At 44.4% G+C, this 26,955-nt stretch overlaps 1 protein-coding gene and 2 long non-coding RNA genes across 6 annotated transcripts in view; 1 reads left to right on the forward strand and 2 right to left on the reverse strand.

Annotated features, from left to right (window-relative positions):
- Positions 1 to 13,680, reverse strand: part of ACOX2 (acyl-CoA oxidase 2) — a 30,889-nt gene extending 17,209 nt beyond the window's left edge. For 2 of the 4 annotated variants that reach the window (XM_073350895.2, XM_073350896.2), the window contains exons 1-8: positions 13,576 to 13,680; positions 11,673 to 11,841; positions 8,820 to 8,982; positions 5,642 to 5,793; positions 4,644 to 4,751; positions 2,519 to 2,638; positions 1,831 to 1,946; positions 825 to 997 (exon numbers count right to left, since the gene is read on the reverse strand). In XM_073350895.2, coding sequence (XP_073206996.1) covers positions 825 to 997; positions 1,831 to 1,946; positions 2,519 to 2,638; positions 4,644 to 4,751; positions 5,642 to 5,793; positions 8,820 to 8,982; positions 11,673 to 11,841; positions 13,576 to 13,593 — 1,019 coding nt within the window. In that variant the 5' untranslated portion in view covers positions 13,594 to 13,680. Of the gene's footprint in view, positions 1 to 824; positions 998 to 1,830; positions 1,947 to 2,518; positions 2,639 to 4,643; positions 4,752 to 5,641; positions 5,794 to 8,819; positions 8,983 to 11,672; positions 11,842 to 13,571 lie in introns of all 4 variants that reach the window. The other 2 variants (XM_073350893.2, XM_073350894.2) reach the window with 2 other exon arrangements.
- LOC140914041 (uncharacterized) lies at positions 9,128 to 17,614 on the forward strand. The gene is made up of 4 exons (XR_012159745.1): positions 9,128 to 9,426; positions 11,560 to 11,897; positions 16,674 to 16,820; positions 17,534 to 17,614. It is a non-coding gene; the product is annotated as an uncharacterized LOC140914041 (long non-coding RNA).
- Positions 17,615 to 19,747: 2,133 nt separating this feature from the next.
- On the reverse strand, positions 19,748 to 24,321 carry LOC140914042 (uncharacterized). Its single transcript, XR_012159746.2, has 4 exons — positions 23,975 to 24,321; positions 23,134 to 23,202; positions 21,953 to 22,006; positions 19,748 to 20,139 (listed from the first exon to the last, which is right to left on the reverse strand). It is a non-coding gene; the product is annotated as an uncharacterized LOC140914042 (long non-coding RNA).
- Between the last annotated feature and the right edge of the window lie 2,634 nt (positions 24,322 to 26,955).

A 26,955-nucleotide genomic window follows, 5' to 3' on the forward strand; every position in this document is an offset into this window, starting at 1 on the left:
CTTTTTTTAATAGTCTAATTTATTCTTCACTTTTTTCTGTGTTTAGTTTTTGCCCAAAATTGAGCTTGCCCGTGAAACTGAACTAGTCAGCTTCCTATTAGCAAACTGGTGCAGTGTTTGAGTTGCACATTTGAAGGAGACTTTGTTTTCACTGGAATTCTAAAATAAATCAATCAATCATGAAAGTATTTAAAGTTTTGGGTCTAAGTCAATTGTACAATAGCCATCTAACACAGTCATTACACAGGGACTTATAATGCTAATAAAAATTCTACAATGTAGCTATTCACTAGGGACAAAGTGGGTGAGGTAATATCTTTTACTGGACCAACTGTTGGTGAAAAAGAGAAACTTTCGAGCTACACAGAGCTCTTCTTCAGGTTTGGGAGTGACATGGCTACACCAACACTGCATTCACTAGCGAATCAGTTTAATGTCTCATCCACTAATAGAATGGGACTGAAGAAGAATTCTCTACCCCATCAGTGTTTTTTTCAAGATTCTGCTGGATTATGTAATCATGAAGGAAGGCCAATCAGGGAGAAGATAACAAGTGATCTTTCCTGGCTGTTGGAGTATATAAAGCTTGGGTCTTATCTCAGACAGTAATTGTGAATGGGGTCTCCTGGGATTTGGCTGAAAAGTTGTTAGTGTGAATAGCGATGGAAGATGTTAATTTCCTTCCTCAAATAGAAAGGTGAATAAACTGATGACACGGTGATGAGATCACGTGTGAAAGGAGACAGGAATAAAAGCATAAAATAGAGAAGGGGGGCACAGTGTGACACTGCACCTGTCCCCCTTGTTTATCTGCATGCCATTACCTAGGGTTCAACTTGGACTGCCGGCGAACCACAGAATATCTGATGGCGATGGTGCAGGCCCTCAACAGCATGGGTATAACTTCAGTCCAAAGCATCTGAACACGTGTCACAATCATGGTCAAGTAGTTAATCTTATCAGACCCTTGTTTCACGTAGGTGCCATCCGGTAGAACCTAGACTTTGAAATACAGAGTAATAAAACAGCACCCATGGAGGGCAATAGTTGTCTTCAGTAAAATAGATGGTTCTGTGGTCATTTTGTATTGAGCAAAATGAACATGGAGCTAAATATTCCAGTATTTAAGGGATAAAGTACCCATTTTAAGATACACATGCTCTTTCTTCTGCTGACACTAATATATTTTGCCTGCATCATAATCTTTATCACAGCAGTTCCCAAACTGTGGGTTGTGACCCCAAGCGGGGTCACTCCATCAGCGGATGAGGTTGCAGCAATCCTGCATGTGTGGAGGATACCATTTTACAAAATGGTGTTCTCCACACGGCACAGCCATACGTGTGAGGTCATGCTGCATGGAAGATGCTATTTTGCTCTACAAAATGGCACCTTCCATGCAGCATGACTTCACACACACACCGTGCGTGTGGGAGGTCACACTGTGCAAAGGATGCCCTTTTGTAAAGCAACATGGCATCATCCACGCAGCATGATCTTGCGTGTAGGGTGTGTGCAAGATCAGGCTGCATGGAGGCTGCCATTTTTAAATGGCGCCCTCCATCCTGTCTGGGGCTGCGGGAAGCAACACATCTGAAAATGGGGTCATGCAGGGCGCATGTTTGGCATGTAAGGCACACGCTGCCTTAACCGCTAACTTGTAATTCCTGATGTACAGAGTACATTTAGGATACAGGTAAATTCCACCCTCATCTACAATTCCCAGTGAGTTCAACTGAAGTTGCATGCATATCTGAGGATAACATTTTTCCATAACTCTAGATGTTTTTGGATCTGCTTGAAGTGTTTGTGATTTAATGCATCACGTACCTGAGAGAATCTGCTCAGCATGTTTTCTCTGGGAATATTAATGTTCTGCAGCATGAGATAGCCATTGTCAATGTGTTCAAAATTCATTTTGGGACCGATGTCTCCCACAATGACCCCTAAGGAATGGGAAGATGGATCCTGTTTACTTCCATTGGAACTTTGTTTTTCTTAGTACTTCAATAGGTTTATAGATCTAGCACAAGTTAAAATTCAACTCCCTGACCCTTCCCTTGAAGAAAACTTTTCCCAGGGTGCGAGGGAGGTAACTGAATCTCAAAGGGCTGTCTGCCTACCTTACCTATCTACTGATTTATAGGTGCTGCCTGGGGACCAGCGTTCAAATGTTAATACCAAAAATGGTTACAGCAGCACAGCTAGGAGCCTTGACATTTCACAATTGAAAGTAGATTTAGGCTGAAGCTGCCAAAGGGCATTACCAATGATTCTTCAGTTAAAGGGCTTGGGGGAATTATAGCTATGCTGGGTCAATGTTTGACAATTGTAAACACTGCTTGTGACTCCCCTGAAACTTCAGGAATATCTTTATAAGTACTTGGTGCTACATTGGGACAGTTGTCAGGTGTCCATGTAGAACTATTCAAAATTCCGGCCCAGTGTTTAGAAAATATGTTGAGAGTGAACTAGACAAGGTAACTGAAGCATCACTGTAGGATCTGGAGTAAATTACCTGGCACAGGTGAATGGTCACAAAGGCTGCGGATCTGCAGGATGAAGGCATGCAAACCATAGCACTTTCCTTTAATATACAACTGGGCAAAAACCACAGCGTGGGTTGCTGATCTGCCCACTAGAAGGAGAAAGAATACCAGGTTTCTCTAAGATTAGATACAATAAATGCTTTTATAGTTCAATGCAGCAGACATTGGTTCTGTTTGACGTAACACATGTAGTAGTCGATAGTGAATGGTTCCTCGAGAAAGATGTGATCTAGTGGATTGAGCAGGGACCTTAGGAGCCAGGAAGTCCCTGAGTAGTTCTCCTAGCACTGTTCATTTTCTGGATTATCTTGTGCAAATCACTTAATTCTCCTGCCTCAGTTTCCCTTTGAAATGAGGAGACTCATCTACGTAAATAGTTAATGTTCAGACAGGTCCTAGAATATTTAAGATGCTATTGAAGTGTGAAGTATTTTGTAGTAATTGCCTTGGGTTCTGCAGTTGTATGTGGAATGTGCCATCCTCAAACCAAGGGGAACCTGAGACACTGGCTTGTGAGTATAGGTTCTGATACTCTGCACTTCTGTAGCTTTCCCGACATTAGTGAATTTTTCCTCTCAACATCCTGCACAGGGGGTACTGGGTGTGTTATCCCACTGTTACAGATAAGGAAATCTAGCACAAGAAATGAATGCCCTGATCCCACGGCTCCTGGTTCCATCCTTCTCTGTAATCAGAAAACTATTCCTTCCTTCCTTCCACATGCAGACTGAGGGGACAAAACCCAGTCCTTTCGCTGGTTTCTAATTTCTAAAGGTACTTTGGGAAAGCCTGCCACCTGCTGGTAGCAAACTGATCGCAGGGTTAATTGTGATCTGTGAGTACCTACGCAGGGAGAAGACATCAGCCACTTGTGATATTGGGGACTGTGGCTTTTAGGGCTGAGCTTCTCAGACAGATGCTGGTTGGGGTGTGGTGAAGCTCTTGTTAAACACAGTCAAGGGGAACTGGACACAGAATAAAGCAGAGCTCTCGCAAGCACCTTAAGCACTGAGTGATCACTGCACACCACAGGAGGGAGCCCTTTGCTACAGCAGGCAAAGAGTCTGTATTTCCACAGGTTTCAGAGTAACAGCCGTGTTAGTCTGTAGTCGCAAAAAGAAAAGGAGGACTTGTGGCACCTTAGAGACGAACCAATTTATTTGAGCATGAGCTTTCGTGAGCTACAGCTCACTTCATCGGATGAAGTGAGCTGTAGCTCACGAAAGCTTATGCTCAAATTGGTTCGTCTCTAAGGTGCCACAAGTCCTCCTTTTCTTTTTGTATTTCCACACTGCATTTGGAGGTGTGCTTGCAGCATGTGTAGATGTACACGAGCTAGCTTCACTCGAGCTAGCAAGAGTATCAACAGCAGTGAAACCATGGTACCGCGGAGTAGCCAACCGAGTGAGTACCCAGGGTTCCAGGCAGGACTGAACTGCCCATGCTGTAGCCCATGTTACTGCAGCTTCACTGCTCTGCTACCCAAGTGTGCGAGGTTAAAGCTATCTGAGGTGTGTCTATACATGCTGCAATCACATCTCCAGTTGCCGTGTCGACTTACCCGAAGGCTTAACAAGATCCACTTGCTGGAAATTGAAGCTAGAAATTTTTAATTGGAGTTAGGGTGAAATGTTTAACAGTGGGGGGATAATTAACCTCTGGAACAACTTACCAAAGGGGGTGATACATTCACTATCACTTGAGTCTTTAAACAGAGACTGGAAGTAACTCCAAGATCTGTTTTAGTTCAACCACAAGTCACTGGGCACACAGTGTCACTTGGAGTAGAGAAGAAGGATTCCCTGCATAGCAGGAGTCACTGGGTGGATCTCTCTGGCCTGTGCTGTGCTGGAGGTCAGTCTAGATGATCATAATGGTCCTTTTTGACTTTTAAATACATGAATAAATATTTACAACAAGTGGCTCACCCAGTCACAAAGCTCAGCTTTAAAATGTAATCCTAATATGTTTTAGGGAGTAAGCAAAGGCAGCTCTGACACCCACATGCCAAGTTAAGTCGGGGAGCGGGAGGGGAGAGTGACTGAATGGTGCAGACTAGGAACACTAGAGTGTAATTCTGAGTTTGGTACTTACAGTCTCCAGGCCACCACTTCATTGCAGAGATCTTTGGTGTATTCAGTGTAAATTCCTGAGTGGAAATGTCAAAAACCGCTGTTGTCTCCAAACCCCGAAGAAATGTCCCTGCACAAAGATAAATGGACATAATCCCTCAGTATGTCAGAAGGGTCATCTGAGAGACAGACACCACATCCTTGAGGCCTCACTGAAGAAAAGTGACACAGGACCTCTGGTAGATCGTTAGCTCTCCCTTCCTACCAGGCCCCTTCCTCTCAGAGAAGGATCTGCCAGAGACTGTGCATTCAGTGCAGGCCCTTGCAGCTGTCTCCATAGGATATTTAAGGCTGGGCCTAATCTGTTGGCTTCTGGAGTCTTTTTACACTACCGTTTTTTCCCCTGAGTTAACTTGCAGTCGTTACACCTTTTTGGAAGCTAGTATGGACACTCCCCAAATGTTGTGGTTTACTCTCTGGCTTGGAACCCAGCCTGGTGAGTGCTACCCTAAAACCCATCTCCCAAGCACATCTACCTTTGATGTAACCTGGCAAATCCCTCTCCCAGGAATAGAAAACGTATAACCAAATATATCCCCCCAACCAACTCCTGGGATGAGGGTGACCCTCTTGGATGCCTGTTTTCTGGCACCCAACTGCAAGTCTTCCCCTTCCACCACCTGAACTTTTCAGAATCAAAAAGCAAAGCTCAGCTTCCAGCAGACTTTCTCTGACACTCATTTTTTTCCTGCCAGCTCTATAAAGCGAGAAAGGCTTTTCCTCTTCCTTTGGGACTCTCGTGCAATCCGCAGCTGAACATCTCCACAGCCTCTAAACTCAAGTCTCTGAAATTTGTTGGGTGGGAGCAGCTGATTGCCCCAAAGGGCGTCTCATGTTGTAAACAATCTTTGGCCATATCCTAAGATGAAGTCCATAAGGCTGAGCCAATTTACACCAATTGAGCATCCGGGCCAGTGTTTTTCTTCCTAAGGAAAAGCTACATTTTCTCTGTAGACTTACCATGTCCCAATTCAGTTTGAGCATAGGTTCCTATAATGTGGTATTTGTCAGCAGGTGGGATCCACTTGGCAATCTGTTCATCTGTTCCCAGGGCCAAGATACTGTTCTTAAAGACTCTGTGGACGTTAAATGCTAGGTCTCCTCCAAGTGCCCTGGAAGGAACGTACGGACAGTATTCTGCATGAGTGCTAGTTCCAAGAATATGGTTAATGCAACCGGCCCAATGCATAAGGCATTTTTAAAAAAACTTCAGCACCTACCAGTTCTGAGTTCCCATTGTTACTGACCTTTTGAATGAATTTTGTAACAGAATGCATCTACACAGGAAGTGCGAGAAAAATAATCCTTCAAAGCTGGTTCTGTTTTGTCTTTAATAGCATACCTTGCTTGAGAGTTATTTGTTTGATGATTACACCTCCCTTGTCTTTTAATTGGCAATGTGGAAAGGTGTTCTCTCTTTTCGGATCAGCTTAGTAGTATTGAACTGAGATTCTAAAAAACACCATCCAACCCCTAAACTTTCTTTGATTTTTATTAACCCTTTCTTCTCTTTTCCCCCTTTCATCTTTCCTCTTCCTTCTATTTAAATCACAACCAAAAATACTGAATATCACTGATTTCAGCTGGAATGGACTGAGCTGCATCTGCTGTCACTTAGGACTTAGACAACTTTGAACTTACCTAACTTTTTTTTAAAAAGTCTAGTCAGTTCCTCTGACAACATGCCAGCCATCTCAACTTGGTGCCGTCCCAGAATGGTGCATTCTAAGATTCTGCAGCCCATAGGAATTTAGATAATCTCATTTCAGTAGCACATGGTGAAAATTTCTCTTTTGTAAAATATTTAATTATTTGTATAAAATAGAAACAGTGAGAAGAAGTAGAAGGAGTCTGAAGTGCCTTCCTTCTGGAGTTTCTCCTTCTGCACAGAAGGTAGCTCACGTTTTGTCACATGTGGAAATCTTTGCTCAGCGGAGCTGATTAATCTATCTCCTTAGATCATTCGCAACCCCTTGTTTTACTGCAATGCCACCACAGGCACCTCTGTTAGAAACTGATGGACACCTGTTCTCTTTAATAAATGATCATCCCCTTCCTGTTATACAGGACCTTGGAGAGCTTCAAGATCATCTAGGGTGGGGCAGAAGAAATGTGTGTAAGGGAATGGTTGAAGGAAGATTGCACTGCACAGTAGTGATACACGCTTTAGCTAGCTAGCTAGGAATATACATTATTAAAAATGAATTTTCAAAACAGGTTGTAGAGATACTTGCCACTGTTTCACTATCTCTGTCATAAACATACAGCTAAGGGTAGCATAAAATCCCTCCTTTACCTGTACGGGGTTAAGAAGCTCAAATAACCTGGTTGGCACCTGACCAAAAGGACCAATAAGGGAAGAAGATCCTTTCAAATCTGTGGGGGGAGGTTTTTGTTTGTGCCCTCTTTGTTGTTCTCTCTCGGACAGAGAGGGACCAGGGCAGGAAAAAAACATCTCCTAAAACCCTACCTGAAATAAGCATCTAAGATTACAAAAATTGTCAGTAATAGCAAGGAAATGCGTTAGATTATCTTTTGTTTTAGCTTGTGAATTTTTCCTACGCTAAGAGGGAGGTTTATTCCTGCTTTTTGTAAATTTGAAGTTGAGCCTAGAGGGGAATCCTCTGTGTTTTAAATCTTATTACCCTGTAAAATTACCTTCCATCCTGATTTTATAGAAGTGCTTCTTTTACTTTTTTCTTTATAATAAAGTTCTTCTTTTAAGAACCTGATTGGTTTTTAGTGTCATAAAAACTCCAGGGTCTGGTCTGTGCTTACTTGGTTAACCTGTTGGTTGGTATATTATTCTCAAGCCTCTCCAGGAAAGGGGGTGTAGAGGTTTGGGGGGATATTTTGGGGAAACAGGAACTCCAAGTGGTCCTTTTCCTGAATCTTTGTCTAACTCACTTGGTGGTGGCAGCAATACTGTCCAAGGACAAGGAAGGATTTGTGCCTTGGGGAAGTTTTTAACCTAAGCTGGTAGAAATAAGCTTATGGGGTCTTTCATGCACATCTGTACCCCAGAGTTCAGAGTGGGGAGGGAACCCTGACAATCTCCAGCACTGTGAGGCCCTTTGAAGAACTTGCCATGTGATTATATATGAGATGCAGGCTAGGGACTCGGTCCTCCTGCAAGGTACTCAGCCCTGTTTCAACAAAGCACTTATGCACACGCTTAACTGGAAGCACATGACTGGTCCCATTAATGTAAATGGGGAAAGGGGCCTGATGAAAGCAGATGTGGTGGGTTATCATCAGGGTGCTGATTAGTTATTTTCTTATTTTCTGGTTGGGGAAAGCCGCTGGTTATTTTGTCATTGCATTTAAAAATTCTATCAAAGGAGCCCAGAGCCCAGGGTAGCAGCTTTCCTCCTTTATGCATATAGCTAAATAAATACACGAACCAAACATTTTTTTATTAAAAAAATGGAACTTATCCAACAACTTTGTAAATTCCCTGCCTTTTTCATGAATTCAAAAGCTGAGCTGCAGTTACTGTTTGCAAACCACGTTGTCAGATTGTCGTACTAGTGGCCTTTCACTGGAGTAGCGTTTTATCCTACGGAAGAGACTTAAAAAGTCAGTTGGGACGGCATTCTCTGGTTTCAACTGTGGGGATGAGAACCTTTCATGGGGAATCGGAGTTATCAGTCCAGGCCTCATGCCACCACCTCGCGGGTAAATGCTGACCTTCCACTCGCACATTTCAACTCGGAATTTTTAATATGTTTCTGGTTGTTCTTGTGGATTGTTTAAAAGGATCATGTGAGTTGGGAGCCTGGCCTGAGTTCTTCCAGGCCACATCTGTCTTCACAAGCAGCACCCGTGGGAAGGGAGTGTGAAAGGACAGTGCGAGGAAGCTGGATCTGCTGCCATTTCCAGTATGCTGAGTCACCTTTATTACTCTGCAGGAGCAGCTGTATACTACTTCTTGAGTGGTTCCCTTGGAGTTTTATACCAATGTTTTTCTTTCCTCTGAGGCAGAGTGCTAAAGTAAAAATCTGTAGCATGCTTGTGGGGGAACCCCTGTTAATCTGTCCATTAACAGTTGCAGCCTCCAGCCTCTTAACTGGGGTGTGTGTGATTTAAGCAGATTTTTTTTTTAAAAGAAAAATAATAACAATATTAAAGCCATTACCTGTAGCAGTACTTAATTTCAGGCCTGTTTTCAGTCCATCCCATTTGATGCATCTTCTCTTTGAGGTGGACAGACTTTCTGACTGCTGCTTCATACCTCTCATTCTGGCTCTGAAAGTATTGGTTTTCTCTGCTAAAGCCGGGGTCACTGTGGATAACTGCCTCTGTAAAACAGAACAGGAGAGCTCACTCCGCGGTAATACAGCTTGGGGTCCTCTGCCCCAATATGATTAGTCTCTCAGCAAACCCTGAGCTGTGTTTGAAAGCAAGCTGCAGCCATGGAAAGCTTTACCACGGTGTTGGCTGCCCACAGGGAAAGCCTCACCTGGCAGAGCTCTCTGCAGACAACCCTGGTCCCAGCATCTATTTCAGGTGACGCAGAGCTATGTGATCTACACAGGCAAGGATTCGACCTGATCAAACTCACAGAATCCCCCTCTTCCCTTCACAGCTTAATTTTAGTGATCTGTTTTCCAGCCCTCCTTCGCATGACAAGGCCAGAAACCTCCTCCAGACCACACATGCTCCCGCTCTGGCCCCCTCCTTGGCATTGGCACGGCTGTAGGCTTTGTTTGCAGCCAGGCTACCTCCAGAGTCCTGTCTGCATGGTGAGTACAAGCGGTATGGTAACCTGGTCATGACATGCTCGTTTGACACGGCTACCACACCACATTGTATTGTGTCCACACAGCCGGTGTTTCGTAACACAACCCTGTATCCAACTGTGTTTGCCTGCCCACCCATACCATGCTGCGTCACTGTCTTTGTGTCAGTGCATCCTGGGACTACCCTGGCCACTGTCCCATACTGCCTCAGCTGGGGGACAGTGCCCAGGGGACATGTGCATCATGTGGAGCAATGCACTCTGGGATCCCAGCTCTCTATGCAGCAGGGTAGGAAGGACCAGTCAAATCAGTTGCCTACTTGTAGTTAGGGAGTGTGACAGTCAGGGTCCAGACACCCCTAGGGGAGAACAGGGGTGTCAAGGTTCCTTCCCCACTCTGAACTCTAGGGTACAGATGTGGGGACCCGCATGAAAGACCCCCTAAGCTTATTCGTACCAGCTTAGGTTAAAAACTTCCCCAAGGTACAAACTTTGCCTTGTCCTTGAACCGTATGCTGCCACAACCAAGCGTTTTAAATAAAGACCAGGGAAAGAGACCACTTGGAGACGTCTTCCCCAAAAATATCCCCCCAAGCCCTACACCCCCTTTCCTGGGGAAGGCTTGATAAGAATCCTCACCAATTTGTACAAGTGAACACAGACCCAAACCCTTGGATCTTAAAAATGATGAAAAATCAATCAGGTTCTTAAAAGAAGAATTTTAATTAAAGAAAAGGTAAAAGAATCACCTCTGTAAAATCAGGATGGTAAATACCTTACAAGGGAATCAGATGCAAAACACAGAGAATCCCTCTAGGCAAAATCTTAAGTTACAAAAAGACACAAAAACAGGAATATACATTCCATCCAGCACAACTTATTTTACCAGCCATTAAACAAAAGGACATCTAACTCATTTCTAGCTAGATTACTTACTAACTTAACAGGAGTCGTGAGGCTGCATTCCTGATCTGTTCCTGGCAGAATCATCACACAGACAGACAAACCCTTTGTTCCCCCCACTCCAGATTTGAAAGTATCTTGTCCTCTCATTGGTCATTTTGGGTCAGGTGTCAGCTAGGTTACCTCAGCTTCTTAATCCTTTACAGGTGAAAGGGTTTTGCCTCTGGCCAGGAGGGATTTTATAGCATTGTATGCAGAAAGGTGGTTACCCTTCCCTTTAGATTTATGACAAGAGGTCTGAACCCCAAAGAATAAGCAATTGAATCAACTGGTTGCATACAACGTTGTGTATCACAATATGTTGAATACAGTCCTTTATGAAAGCTTGTAATGTTCTGAACTTGATGGTCATTGTGAAATATGTATACAGACCGGGGTTTTGAATCTATGACCTTTAGTACAATTTCAAATGCACCTCCCAGCCTAAAAAACTGCAGAGCGGAGCCAGCTAGAGACTTGATCCAGTCAGAACAGCTACAGAAGCAGATAAAGCAGGGCCCTTTGGCCCTTCAGAGAACTATCGGCCATTTTGACTGGACTGTCTTTACTCTGTGCTGACTGGCTGTTTGCTCCAACCTGCTCCCTCGGGGTCGCTGCATCTCAGCTTTCCCTCCCCAGCTGCCCCTTCTACCCTGCCCTCTCTTCCCCTTCTCTTCTCTTTCCATTTAGTTTATCCCTAACCAACCGTACCACTCTTTCTCCCAAAAATCATGGAACAATCCTGCTCCCTGGCTGCTGGGGAGGGGGCGAGAGGATCCCTGGAGCTCTGAGCCCCCACGGGTGGTGGGGGCTCTAGAGCTGCCAGCCACCCCACAGCTGCCCAGCCCCTTCCCTTTTTGTCCCTTTTACATTTTTAGTAAAAGTCAGGGACAGGTCACAGCTTCTGTGAATTTTTCTTTGTTGCTTGTGACCTGTCCCTGACTTTTACTAAAAATACTTATGACAAAATCTTAGCCTCAGTTATATGTTTTGCCTAATTTATTGCACCCTACGAAGTCACCCAGGGATTTGGAGGAGGAAAAGTGGGGTGAAAAGTTTGGTGTAAATTTGTGTAGCTTCAGTGGTGTTAGACTGACTTACACCAGCTGAGAACCCTGGCCTCACACCTCTCTCTTTCTTAAAGCCCCTTATGACATTTTCTTTGCTTTAATTTTTTATTGCTTTATCTGAGGAGATGGTTCCTCACTGGGTATAAGAGTCACCACTGCAGAGAAGAAACAGACATAACAGGGACATGGAAATGTCTCTCTCATCCAGAAAGCATCAAGTCTTTTAAAGGCCACTCACCTACTGCCCTCCGTGTCCTGGTGTTGTCAGCACCTCCATCCAATATGGTAGTGAGCCTCTCCACACTGAAGGAGGCAGTCTGCCTTTCAGCTTGAAGGTCGGGATTCACATCTCTGCTACCAGAGCTCCTGAAATAGCCACTCCTGTTCCACTGGGCCATCTGAGATTGCTGGAATCCCAGAGAACAGATGGTATGAATTAGTCTGTCAGCCCTCGAAAACCCAGGTGAGCATCCCCTATGGCAGCATTTTCATTACCTACTTGCAAGTCTAGAGCTGGTCTTACAATGAGGATGAATTATGCTTAGTTCAGTTCAGAGGACTGATGCTATTTTGCTGGATTTTTCTGATAATGTGGTGTTTTGTGCAACCAAAAGAACTGTAAAGGCACCAGCTGATTGGCTTCCACTAAGCAGATACTAACTCAGCCTGGCAAAATCCTATGTATGCAGGGTAGGCACTTTCTTTTCCCCCAGTGAATTGGCAAATAGAATACTGTATGTTTTCTGTTACGGGCATCCATTATCAACACAAAAGGTGCAGGAGTAGATATTGTCCCCAGGCAGGTAAATTTTCATGAGAATTTAATAGAATATGCGGATCTGCGTGACTGTTTAAACCCCACCATATGGCAGCATAGAATGATGATGTTTAGGACACTTGATGGCACATGGTCATCCTGGATTAGAACTCAAAATGTAAGAGTTTAAGGAAAGAGATTCCTGTTACGTTTTACTTTAAAAATTCCTATCAAAACTACTCTTCCTTCCCCATCCCCCATTCTAAAGGTCTCTGGTAGTGTTTGATTGCAACATTGCGGGGAATGCATAGGCAGGTGTGAACACAAGCAACTGACCTGACTTCACCTGCTCCCAGAGATCCAGTTCCAGGACTGCAGCTATAGGGCATACACTGGATAGCAATTTGAAAAGCTCCCTTTACACGACCACAACATATCTGGAGCAGACTCACAATTCCTCCGTTACACGTTGAACGGAAAAAAGGGCCATAAACAGTCTCTTACCCTTAGAACAGAAGTTCTTCCCTTAAAACTATCCCACTCCTCTTTCTGGAGAAAGTCAGGGGGAGAAAAGGTCACTAGGTTCTGGTTTTTACCTGGTTAACGTCCCCTATCCAACATGTTGCTTATTAACCCTGATAGGTAATGACTGACCAAGAAGTAGGCTTCCTGACTACTTAACACAATTAAGCACAGTTGTAGCTGGGACACTTTTGTTTTGTTTTTTAATTAGATGCATGTGTTGATAGTACTTTAATTTAGGATTGAGATTCAGCTGTTTAGAAGAGTTGCTGAAAAATAAGGATTTAATGACTGCAGAATCATTTAATTCAAGGGAAAGGAAAATTGAATATGCTCTTTCAATTAATTGCAGTTATGCTCTCAGACACTCTCTGATACTTTCTAGTTCAACCACATGTCACTGATGCAGGAATCACTCGGTGAAATTCTGTATCCTGTGCATCCTAATGGTCCCGTCTGGCTTTAAAATCTGCCTACATGTAACCGTAACTCTATCCAAACGTACAATTCTATTGCTGAGTAAAAGGATCCCCAGTTCAGCCGGAGTTGATGAGAGGCTGTCTGGCTTCATAAACCTATCTGTCATTCCGAGACATTGCAATTTTCGAAGCCCTGAGCAAGATGGATCTTAACTCCTGGCATGATCTTAAGGCATTGAATTCAGGGTCCGCCTGTTATTGTCTAGGCATAGAAACGTCGCTCAAACCAGAGCTTCCCAATCAAACAAATGTAATCGACTGCCCTTGCTGTACAGTGAAAAGCAAACGTGGCAGCTTAGAGGTAACCAGTAACCATCCGCTTCATGCTCCTACTTTGGTTTAGCTGCCCTTCATTCACCATGCAAACACGCACACTCACCTACCTTCCCCTTGGCAGCCATTAGAGGGAAAGTTGCATCTCCAGTCCAGTCCCAACTTCCTCAGCAGCTGACTGCACACTCCCTTCCCCAGGACGCTCCGTGTCAGGCTTTGTCATTAACTCCTTGTTGTGCGGACGCTGGCTGCTGTGCACCGCCAGTGACCTCTAGTGGGTGGCACCTCACATCTGCTCCACATCTGCAGTGAACAGAAGGGCTGACCCCAAGCACTCACAACACAGGCATCTCCCCGCAAAACTCCAGGCGGTTGATTTTTAAAAATGGTTTTGTTTTTGGTTGGCCCGCTGACTATTCACCCCTTTGGGGACACCCCAGCCCTGCAACGTGTGTGGGTGTGAGATCATTTTGGGGTGGAAATTCAATGTAAATGCGCACACACAAACACAGGCCTGCTCCTTAGCTGCGTGGCGGGGGCTCCTGTCCCTTCCCCTAGCCTGGGGGTGGCAGAGCTGTCTCTCTGTCCCCTTCCATGCCCCCCAGCCCCGTCACTCTCTCCTTCCTCCAGCCTCGAGCTCCTGCCCCATCACCCCCTTCTAGCTCCCTCTGTCTCAGACCCTCACCTGCTCCCTGGCCCTCCCACTCATATTCCCTTTTCCCTCTGGCTTCTGCCACATCACCATCTCCCTCCCGCTCCCTCTCTGCCCCCCCAGTATTTCTCCCTGTCCTGCTCAATTCTTCCACCTTCTACCGTTCACAGATTGTAAGGCCAGGGGGGACCATTACGATCGTGCAGCAGAACACAGGATTGCACCCCAGGGTGCTTCCCCCAGGTACTCTCTATCCCTGCCCCTTCCCAACCACATTTTCCCTTTATATCACCTCACAGGGCCGCCCCGCCTCCCGGCAGCATAGGGGCTAGCCATGTTTGCTGAGGGCCGGCAGATACACGCTCTCTCAACCCACCTACTTTGTCTGGCATATGTTGCCCTCGGGGTCTCTCTGACACACTGGCATATGACAGCTCTGGGGGCCCGAGCATGCTGCAGGCTGTGGCAGCGTGCAGCCGGTGAGGGAAAGGGAACTGTCTCTGAAGCAGTGTCGCACTCCCTACTGTGCTAGGCGGCTGAGTCTTCTCCCATGCAGGCTCTGTGTTGCAGCCACCTCCATCATGGGCTTCTGGGTGTGGTGACAATGTGGGGCAGGTGCTAGAAAATTAGCGGCATCATTAGTGAGAGCAGGAAGGCCAGACACTGTTTCAATGCCCCTGCCCCCAGTTACGTGTGCAGCAAAGGCAAAGTCTGGATTGAAGGTGGGCAACAGAGCTTCGTTGAAGGGCCTCTTGCCAGTGAGAAGTTGTCCCCACTTCAGATCTCCATTGCCCCGCCCAGAAGTGGGCAGACAGGAAAGGAGGCGACAGGAAATATTGAGGGGTCACTATTTGTTTCACAAAAGCAAAAGCGTAAAGTTTTGGTTTGAACTGCATGGCAGACACGGAGATTCAGTGGTGAACCATTGCTAATGCAACAGGAGACTGTCTGAGAGCAAAGATCTGTGTGTGACTGAAGGACCCTGGAAGGCAGATTTACTCTGACAATAGAACACTTAATATTTGCTTTATCCCTCGCTGTCAATAATTCACTTTAGAGTAAGGCAAATAGGCAGAAGCAAAATAGGTTTTGATACTTTTATAGTATGCACTTGTGAAAATCCTCTTAGGCATGAAGAGTGCATTTGGGAAGACACTCAAAGGAGATTTTTGTTCAGTCCCCCTCAGACAGTTCCTAAAGGCAATGCTTCTTCGGATACCTCTTTAAAAATGGGTGTGGGCCAGGAGCTGTGTGGGTGCTTTTGCTAATTTCATTTAAAATGTTTCAGTCTTTTCAGTGAAAATGAAAACTTGCCATTTTCATGATAAAAATGTAAAAAGTTTCTCTGCAGAATTGGTGACATTTTGTCTGGGTCCTTCCTTTTCTTTCTATATGCCTTGGTATCTGAGGGAGTCTGAAAACTTGACTATTGGTTTCCTGAAAGCAATGGTGCCCTTGACATAGTTTGCTAAATTCATGGGAAAATCTGTTTCTTCATTTGAAAACTGAGAGTTACAAACAGCCCCAGGAATCTGTTACATGGACGCCTACGGGCTGAAGATAACAATGAAGTTTAGTTCTCTGCATCTTGTTCTGATTGTAACAATTACAAGAGAGATTGTAGATGTGTATGTTGGTGTCAAAAAAAGACTGAAACTGAGCATAGCTACAGAAATTACTGCCCCCCCCAAAAAAGACTTGACTCCTAAAGATCAGGTTCATGTATAGATCTTATTCTATTTTTTGTTTGTTTTCTTGTTGTTTTATTTTTGCCCAAATATGGTGGAATTTAAACCAAGTCAGCATTCAAATTCAAAATGGCCTCATTCCTAATAATATCCAAGACCACAGGTATAGTTTTTATTTGTGATTATTATTACAATTGCAAAGGTTAAGGGTTTCTGATTCTGTTTACACAACAGTTTTGAGATGCTGTAAGTGTGGCAAGTTTTTGAAATAACTGTATTTTTAAAATTTGCTTATAACTTAAATATATTCAAGACTTAAAGTGAATCAAAAATTGCTACCATTACAAATGACTGCTATTTAGACATTCTATATGGAGTTTTGTGAAATGTGAAACACTGATGACTTGACTGTTTGGTTAAGTAATCAGAGAGCAGTTTTCAGGAGAGATAAACCATGCAGAATCCCTGCTCTTCCCCTCAGCTCCCATACACAACCAGAAGATTTTGGTGTCACTCAAAAGTAATTTGAAATAAACATGACAGTGCATAGGTAAAGTTTTTAAAAGATGCTTATCATCCCTTTTAGTGTAAAGAAGGGGTTAGTTTTGACAGCTCTGCTATGCATTTACATACTGAAGAAACATTAGTACAGTAATTTGCCAAGCTGTACCCTAACATGATTAGAGCAAGAGTGGTTAATCCGCTGTGTTTAAGACCCAGTAGCCTGTGACTCTGCAGAAGTTCAAATCCCTCATCCAGCAATTTACCGCCATTAATAATTTTTCATTAAAAATCTAGGATTTTGTTTAAAACTTTTAAAAATATTTGTTACTGGATCCTAAAACTGGGTTTTATGCATGTTATTTAGCAGAGGCATCATACGCTATCTACCAAGATACCCAACAACAGCAAAAAGAAGAAAGCTCTCGCAAACCAGCTTCAAAAGAGCAAAGAGAACTGCGCCTTTAGAAAAATTCCCCAAGAACAGCTGTTTTGGGGGGTAGCCAGGCCATGGGTAAGTGACAGCCACACTACAAATGGTCTATAAGTGGAGGCTGAAAATGGCAACAATTTTTGTGGCAGCATTGTAATGTTTAAAGTCAAAAAGGTTTTTAGCATAATTTCCACCGAAGGCATCATTATTTGCAAATCCAGTAACGAGCTGCTTGGGTGACTGCCCCAGAAAGAGATTTTCCTGGTTACTGATGTGACTGCTGGCTGGAATATTAAATACTGTCATCCCCAGTCAGTCCCCAGGGCGCTTTGCGTTGGCTGTCATTCGAGCCTCTGCATGTCCCCAAAGGACCCCTGGAGCCGCTTTCAGACGATCCAGAAAGAGAGTCGCGGCACTAAATATGCACTTTATAATTCTGACCGGCATTCCCACTCATGAGGCAAAAAGTGTCTTCGCTATGTGTGAGTTTAATTTTCACATCCACACCGTTCAGCAGCATTTTTTCTTGAAAAATGAAATTGTGGAGTAAACCCCCTGCTACCCACACCAGTCAGGTGGTGTTCTCGTGAGTTCCCTCTGTGTCTTCCTGAAACCCTCTGGGGGACACCTGCGTAGAGAAGATTTCATTGTGGTAGTTTAAAATCAATTCTATAAAGGCTTGGTAAGGGTAAGCATTGTTGTCTGGCTGACAGCCAGCTGGTAAAAAGGGTGGCCATGGGGCGATCCTGGCACTGTCATCAATGTCTGAACCGTCTTCTTTTGCTGTCTTGCAGCGTGTGCACTGCAAAGTGTTGCTGAGGTCTAAGTGATGGTCCCTGTGTCCTGAAACAAAACGTTCTCGAGGGGCATTCACCGTTAAAGCAGCCGAGGTCGCACCTCACCAGAAAAGTGATTCTCAATACTGGTTAGATTAGGGGCTATTTGAAATAAATCCAGCTGGGATTCAGCACATTCTTCAGGACCGCCATGAATTAAAGCTGTGTTGTGTTTTCAACAGGGGTTCTCAAGCTTTTACTTTCTGGGGCCCCTCCAACATGCTATAAAAACTCCACAGGCCCACCTGTACCACCATAACTGCTTTTCTCCATCTAAAAGCCAGGGCCAGCGTTAGGGGGTAGCAAGCAGGGCAATTTTCTGGGGCCTGCACAGGCTTCAGCTTCAGCCCCAGGTGGTGGGTTTCAGTGCCCCAGGCTTCATCCCCATGCAGTGGGCCTTCGGCTTTCTACCCTGGGCTCCAGTGAGACGACTTCTGGCCTGCTTGGCAGCCCTCCGGAAACCTGCTCGTGGCCCCCCCAGGGAGTCTATATCCCCTTTATCATGATCTATGGTCTTCTTCTTCGGACGGCTTTCACATTTGTCTGCGATGGCTTTAGGCAGCTTTCCTTTTAAAGGGCATGGGAGGGCCTGTAAATGGACGCACAACGCTGCTCTTTTTCTCTTAATCATTACTAGACCAGAGCCTCCCTGTTGCATGTACGTGCCTTCCTTGTGTGTAATGGCACTAGGTATGTGGGTCACTTCATTTTTGGTTATATGTTTTGCATCCATTTTCATGTGAGTCTTAATAATTTCTAGTCCCTGTCTCAGAATCAGCCCAGCTTTTCTAAAAAGACTGTGGAATATCCAGTCTAACTCAGCCCCCTACATAACAGGTAATCCCTGATTATCCTAATAGGGCATAACCAGCCTGGGCCTTTTAGTAGTTCTTAAACAAAGAGGGGTCCCCATCATTTTTTATGGTCACTGTCCCTCAACTTTCCCAAAGTGCAGATGACATTGAATGATCAGCTTTCCGAACGAAATGAAATGTTTTTATTCTGGTCTGTCTTTATTTCCGTAGTGATGTGCTGCTTACTCCAACGAACATAATGCAGTTTGCCATGTATGATAGTGATAAATTCATTGTTGCTGCCACAGATGTGAAAGCAACAGCGGACATAGCAGTCCCCAATTAACTGATGCCCCTTATGATTCAGGTACTCTTAGGACGTGATCTTAAAAAGGATTGTGTTCACTTTATTTTAAAACTGCCCGTCTAGACCGTTTTCCACACAGCCAGCGCATTAGAACTGTTAACATCGGTCGGTCGCCCGCTGTGGTAACTTCGGTTGTAACTGTGTATAAAAGCCTGCCTCATGTTGCGGTACCAATAGGTGCTGTGGGATGTAAAGTACCCCCACATCTTTCGTTTTAAAGTGCTGTTAACCCTCTCCACGACCCCCACTTTAACTTCATTATTGATAACAAAACAGTATGTGCCCGGTTGTGTTAACAAATTCTTTAAAGCTTTGTTTACAAATTCTTTTCCACAGTCCATCTATAATTTTTGACTTGATTGAAAATAGTTTTAAATGCCCTCGTCACCTCTTTTTGGTTTTATCCTTTAGGGCTTCCACCCAGGTGTATTTAGACAGGATGTCTTTCATCATTAAAATGTACTTACTACCATCATTGTGTTTAGAGCAGGGAGCTGTGTTAACCAGATCAGCCTGCTATTGTGTGTCCACATTAGACACAACCGTTTTATTTCTTTTAAACTTGAATATGGCTGGTTTATGCAGGGTGCAAGCATCTTAATGTATAAACCACGCTGCAAGCTGCTTTCTGCTCAGAGTTTTACCTTGCTTTTTAGCAGCCTGGAATAAGGGTATCATGACTCCAACACTCCCAACCTCTCCAGGACAATAATGTATTTTCTTTAACAGCCTTGTCATTTCTGACCAATGTAACTCTAGGACTCCTTTATAGTTAAGAAAATACTGTTGGTGTTTTTTAAATACAGAGCAAGGCAGAATATTTTACATTAATATACAGAGTTTTAAAAGCAAAGTAAATAAATGGTAATATGTGGTATCTATAAACAGCTGTTGACACTCTTTGTGTTCCTCACATTGCACTTTTATTCTTAGTTCTGAAATAAAAGGTGTTTAAATTCTAATCAATCAGCTTTATTGTTTTTGAACCTTTAGGTCTAGGTTCTGTCTTACTTGTTTTGTGCATCACCTCTGACAGTTAAACCTGAGAAATGCATTTCTGGGTACTTGTTTTTATACATATGTAGCTAGAATGCAAGTCGCTTGGGGTCTGGGAGGAGGGAGTAGCCTGGTGTCTTTTTTTCTGTATTATCTGAGTCAGGGAGTGATGTGTTTCATCGTTATTTGCATGCTTTTTATTAATCAGAGTTAATACAGACAAGAGAACTTCCAAGTAGCCAATTTCTGCTACTTTTTCTTCTACCTGTGGAAGAGAGATGACTGAATGTTCCTTGGGTTTCTTCTGACTACAAATGGGCATTCACCAGTGAATCCATCCACTTGATCCAGCTGGGCATCAATCAAAGAGATGAATTGTCAGGTGGAACAGATGATGGTGAAGACTCCTGCAAATTAATGAAATGAATGGAAACCTACAGGCTTTGAAGAGTCAGACCTTCACTTTGCACTTGACTAGTTGTATATTTGGCCAGATAGTTAACCCAAGCAGAGTTAAATTTATTTTTTGTGGTAAAAGGTTGTGTATCTGACCTGTCTGCAGGAGCTGGGTATTGTACTGGTAGAACACATATGGATAATTATGTCAGTGGAAGCCGTAAAATCCTGTGGTTTAGAATAAGAGAGGAAGGAGAATGAAGAATTGAGTCTATTGACTCCTCACTCATTGCTGAGTGAATAATAGATTTTTTTTGGTTTGGTGGCAAACCAAAGAATTGGGGGGGGGGAATTGTTTTGGTCAAACTGAAATGAAAGTTTTTCAGTTTTTCTTGCTTGGAAAAAATAATTTCAGGTAGAATGAAATGTTTTGTTCAGTTGTCAGGTGTGTTTTTCCCATAAATTTTTTTTACAAACGTCAAAATGTTTCATTTTGAAAATGTCAAAACAAAACATTTATATTCTTTAAAAAAATTCAGGTTTTTTTAAAATCAAAATTAGTAGCCGAATGCAACTTGAATTCAATAAACCCAAAATTACAGGGTTGGGCAAATAAGCTATTCATCCAAAAAATTTCTCCCAGCTCTAGCTGTAGAACAGATAGACAAGCTGAAAAATGAAAATTATTATTTAATATTACACTTAGGCTTGGAAGAATTCAATTTTTATTTTTTTGTATAATTTTGACAGATAATATTGGTTTATTTTTATTGATGTAAATATTCACAGTTATGCAAAATTATGGAGATTAAGTATTTTTTTGTCAATTTAAATTTTACAGTTGCAGGCAATTATGGGGGGCAGACAATAATTATTTAATGACTGAGATTCAAAAAGCTCAAGCTTTATAGCCATCAAAACATGAACTGTCAACATCACTTGTCAAAATATACAAAGTAAACATCTTTAAATCAAACTCTAATAAGGTCTAAGAAGCATTTTCCTTACTTTGCCTGTCTGCAAATTTCAATTATCAATGGAGATATTTTTCATCAGTTTGTGCGTGTATGGTGAAATCAACATTTATTGACATTTACTGATAAAAATCTAATCCTTCCAAGCCTAATTACACTGCAGTAAAGTAATTACACTGTAGTAAGATCTCAAAGCCACAACCAGGGTAGGCTTTATAGTGCTAGGCATTGTATAAGGGTATAAATGTCTGTCCCCACCCCGAAAGAGTTTACCATCTTAAAGAAAAGGTGTAACAGGTGGACGAGACAAACAAGTGGGCTGGGGCTGGAGTGGGGTGATAGAGAAACAAATAAATATAGCCCACCAGAGGTAGTGATCGTAAGCAGTGGGGGTGACAAGTTTTGTGGCCTGGTGTTTGCAGGAGATTGTTATTACTGAGAGAGAGATATGATCACCCTTAAAACTTGCTAACTTTGCCTTAGGTACACAGATTATGCTACTTCTGACCTGCCAACATTCCCTGTGCTGACTGGAAGAACTACCATGGGGACACTGCTAATGCTGAGGTAACTAATCTGGGTATCTAGGGCAAAGCTAGCGATGGTAGTTGTTAAGGCTGTCTCTCTCTCTCTCTCTCTCTCTCTGGTTAAAATCTCCCATGAGCACCAGCGTATGAGATTTGTCATCTGCTTTACAAGTGGTTCGTCTTTGCCCTCCTCTGCCTTGGCTTGATGAGTCTGTAGACCACAGCAGCTTTTAATTCTCCTTCCTCATCAAAGACCTCTCTGAACTGTGCTCCAGAGAGCGTTTCTGGGTCAAAGCAATCCAGCGAGCCAAACAGCAAAGTACCTGCGGCGTCATGGTGGGCTCCGGTGGAGACTCCGTCGCTGGGTGGAACTGAGTCTGAAAGTGTGGGGCAGGGAAGAAAGAAAATTGGTGATGCTGCATTTCCCCACCCATCACCTGCTGCATTCCCAGGAGTGGCTTCACCCTGCCCCTCTCTCACATCGCAGCCATTCAAATACCCAACCTTACCATTCATTCCTATTATGCTTCTCATTTCCCACAACCCTTCTCGTCTTTGCTCTTGAGTTTCCCTCCCCCTCCCATAATTCCTCCCTTTGCCCCACTGCAACCCTGACTGCCCCACAGTCCCCCTGACTCTTCAGTTTTATAAGAGAGATAAAACAAATACAGTAAAGACAAAAAGTCCTGGCATTAATATGACGTGCCCACCCTCACTCCATCCTTCTGCCTGTTGGTCGCATCCCTTCCCCCACCCTTTGTCTGGTGTTTATCTCTTTGCATTGTAGGCTTTTAGACATGTGATCTCTGTCTTCCTTTCTCTCAGTATAGCACCCAGCACAGTTAGACCTCAGGGCCTGACTGGGGCTTCTTTGTTCTATCACAATATAAATATTAGTCATAGTTAGGGCCTGTGTCAAATATTTGGCTGAAGATGAATTGGTCCGTTTTCCAGTTGAATGCGTGGTACCAAGATGGCCTGGAAATGGGGGCTGTAGAAGAATGCAAATCAATACATTATTGTGGATGATGTGAACTGGAGATTTTAATTTATTTGAATATCAGCCTGGAAAACTGGCACAGAGGACTGTGGTTCAAACATGAGTCACTGGGCTCACTACAGGAATTGTTGGATGAAATTTTACAGCCAGTGCTATGCAGGAGATGAGAGTAGATGACCATTATGGATGGTCCCATTTGGCCTTAAATCCATGAAAATGGTTGATAGTTAATAGCTTTTATTGGACCCACTGCTGTTGGCAAGAATGACGAGCTTCTGATCAGAAGACGAGCTCTGTGTGGCTCAAAAGCTCATCTCTCTCACGAGCAGAAGTTGCTCCAATAGAAGATATTACCTCACCCACCTTGTGTTGCTAATAGCCTGGGACCAACCTGGCTACAGCATCACTGCCTATGATAGTTAATAGGTCAGACTTGGTAGAAGAAATGCAAAATAACCTATTTCATTCTTTAAAATGTAGATCTAGGCATAAATATCTAGATACCTGATATTTCCCAGAGTAGTGAAGGCGCTGTAACAAGCTCCTAAAGAGAAAAAAATTCAAGAACTCTTCCTTGGGAAACAAAAAGAGAGACTTTTTTTAGGTTTCAGAGTAGCAGCCATGTTAGTCTGTATCAGCAAAAAGAAAAGGAGTACTTGGGGCACCTTAGAGACTAACAAATTTATTTGAGCATAAGCTTTCGTGGGCTAAAGCCCACTTCATCAGATTCATGCAGTGGAAAATACAGTAGGAAGATATATATATACACAGAGAACATGAAAAAATGGGGATTGCTGTACCAACTCTAATGAGACTAATCAATTAAGGTGGGCTATTATTAGCAGGAGAAAAAAAAACTTTTGTAATGTTAATCAGGATGGCCGATTTCAAACAATTGACAAGAAGGCATGAGTAGCAGTAGGGGGAAAATTAGCATGGGGAATAGTTTTTAGTTTGTGTAATGAGTCATCATGAGTCTGCTCAAATAAATTTGTTAGTCTCTAAGGTGCCCCAAGTACTCCTCGTTCTTTTTACATTTTTTTAGGTTGCTCTAGTATATATGTCAACCTGGGTGACAATGGGCAAACAAACAAAAATCCAGCTGACTTACAGCCAAGTTTACATAACAGGTCCCGACCCAAAAGGTTCTCTGGAGTGGAATCCGAGGGGAGGGGGACGTGGTCACGGGAGGGGCCGTGGAACTGGATTTTCGGGTTTTGGGGGTGTTTGTAATTACTGTAAACAACCCGGACACTGGAAAAACGAGTGTCCGCGCCGGCCTAATAGCTCTGTAAACAACCAGCTAGACCCCCCATCGGCACAGCCCGACAGTCCCCAGACTTACTTTGTCCCACAGCAATGACAGAACACCAGGAAACCTCAGGAAATTTTAGCTCCTTTACTGCCTCTCACTCCTACGGGTGAATGTGTTTTGACTATTAATGATCTTTCTCTCCCTTTCCTTGTTGATACGGGAGCTTCGCTCTCTGCAGTTCGTACGCCGACCTGCCTGAGGTTCCCCACTCTGAAAAAACCATATCTGCTGTGGGCATTACGGGAGTCCCAACCCCTTATCCCCTTTCAAAGCCTCTACCAGTCCAGGTTGGTCCCCTTTCCGCGGACCATGCATTCCTCCTCTCGGATTCGACTCCGGTGAACCTTTTGGGTCGGGACCTGTTATGTAAACTTGGCTGTACCATCTACTGTTCCCCGGATGGTGTCTACTTACAAATCCCTTAGTCCTCTCTGAGTGATTCTGTAGCCTCCCTGCTGTCTGAAACTCCCCTTTCCACTCCGGTCCCCTGCTGCCCATTGGTCCCATCCCTTGAACACCTAATTTCACAGGTCCCATCCTCTCTGTGGCCAACCCACCCATCTGAAGTGGGCCATTTACATATTGACCCCGTCTGCATTATTGTTGATTCCTCCAAACCTCTGCCTTGCCTGTCTCAGTACCCTATAAACCCCAAAGCCGAGGCTGGAATTGATCCAGTCATGACTGCCCTGCGGGAACAAGGCATTATTATCCCCTGCTCCAGCCCCTGTAACACCCCTATCCTCCCAGTTCGAAAAGCTGATGGTAAATCATGGCGGTTTGTTCAGGATCTTCGGGCCATTAACCGCATTTTCATACCTGCCTTTCCCGTTGTCCCTAACCCAGCGACGATTCTGGCTTCTATCCCACCAGATGCAACTCATTTTACTGTTGTTGATTTGTGCTCTGCCTTCTTTACTGTCCCAGTTCACCCTGACTCCCAGTTCCTGTTTGCCTTTTCTTACAAGGGGCAACAGTACACATGGACCACACTGCCCCAGGAGTCATATTTTTCCCAAGCATTAGCCCGAGACCTTGGTGACCTTGTTTTCCCGTCCAGGTCCACTCTAGTCCAATATGTAGATGATCTACTCCTCTGTTCCCCTTCATTGTTTGCCTCTGAAACTGACTCTTTAGTGCTCCTTACTGCCCTAGCAAATAAGGGTCACAAAGCTTCTCGCTGTAAACTACAATTCTGTCAAGCTTCTGTCACATACCTTGGCTTTCTCCTCTCCCAGGATTCCCGTGCACTTTCTCCCACCCGTGTCCAAGCTATTCTTAGCTTTCCCCGACCCCGCGCCCCACGCCAGGTCCGGAAGTTTTTAGGCATGGCTGGATTTTGCAGACAATGGATTCCCCAATATGCCTCCCTTGCAAAACCTCTCCAGGAACTCACTTGATTCTCTGTGCCTGATCCCATGCCATGGCCCCCTGAGGCCAATTCTGCCTTTGTTTGCCTCAAACAGGGTTTGGCTTCTGCCCCTGCCTTAGGGCTGCCTGACTATTCTAAGCCTTTTACCCTTTTCTGCCACGAACAATCTGGGTGTGTGCTTGGAGTTCTCACTCAGCTGCACGGAGAAAAGAACCACCCAGTAGCTTATTTCTCTGCCACTTGAGACCCTGTTGCCCAAAGCTTACCCCCCTGCCTGCGTGCTGTGGCTGCTGCAGCACGCCTAGTCGAAATGTCTGAGTCCCTTGTTCTCCGCTCTCCTCTTACCCTCCTGTCCCTCACTGACCTCGCCCTGCTCCAAGACTCTGCCCCAGAAACCGAGAGAGAATCCTAGGTTGCCCAAGGTTGCTCTCTACATCCCGATTCCTTTTGGCGCTCGCCTACTGGCGCCTTTGTAGCCCCCCTTTCACTCTACCCATCTCTGGCCGCCCTGCTACACGGTGTTTCGCATGTCGGAAAGGAGGGGATGGTCTCTGCTGTAACAAAGACAGGATGGTGGGCCCCCCATTTTAGCTCTTTTGCAGCCCGCCACTGTGCAGCCTGTACCATTTGCCAAAGCCATAATATTTACAGGTAAACCTGTAAAAGTGGCCCAGGGGTTCCGGGGTCTGCCTCAAGCACCGTTCTTGCACAAATGCCTAAGTGTCAACAATATGAATTGATATGGGTTAGGGTATGTTTATTCTCTGGTTGGATTGAAGCCTTTCCTTGTCACAAGGCTGACTCGCTGTCTGTTGCCAAATGTTTGTTAAATCATATTATGCCTGCCAAGGGAATTCCTGCTGTTCTGTCCAGGGATCGGGGTACACATTTCACTGGACAACTTGTTCAACACCTGGACCGTATATCGCACCTGTTGCACTGTCCCTACCACCCACAGAGTGCAGGGGCAGTTGACAGACGAAATGGTACACTTAAGAATAAGCTTGCTAAAATTTGTGACTCTACAGGATTAAGCTGGCCAGTAGCCTTACCATTAGCCCTTAGGGACATGAGATCCACTCCATCCCAAAGGCATAAATTAAGTCCCTTTGAAATTGTTATGGGATGCCCTATGAGAGCTATGACTACCATTACTCCCGTTCCAGATTTGAACTTGACTCACAGTGCGCTCCTTCAGTTTTGCAAGGGACTAATGCAAGCTGTAAGTCACTTCCATTCACAGGTTCGAGTCGCCTGGCCCACAGAACCCATCTCCGACACTTGCCACAACCTTGAGCCAGGTGATTGGGTCTACATACGGCGCCATCATCGAAAGCATGCCTTGGAGCCCCGGTGGAAGAGTCCTCATCAGGTACTGCTTACTACACGGACGGCTGTTAAACCATCTGGCATCGCAGTGTGGATACATGCTTCACAGTGTAAGAAGGCACCATCCCCAGAGAACCAATCATCACCTCAGGACAACACAGAGTCAATTTTGACTCCAGAAGACGATGTAGAGGAACGGTCTGCAATACCTTACAATCTACGCCCTCGTAAGGGTTGCCAGAAGCAGGCAACGAACAAAAAAAAGCAGTAGCAAGCCTAGCGCCTACTGCCTGGTGGGGGTAAAACCGTG

Source organism: Lepidochelys kempii, chromosome 7 (genome assembly GCF_965140285.1).
Source record: "Lepidochelys kempii isolate rLepKem1 chromosome 7, rLepKem1.hap1, whole genome shotgun sequence".
NCBI lineage: Eukaryota > Metazoa > Chordata > Testudines > Cheloniidae > Lepidochelys > Lepidochelys kempii.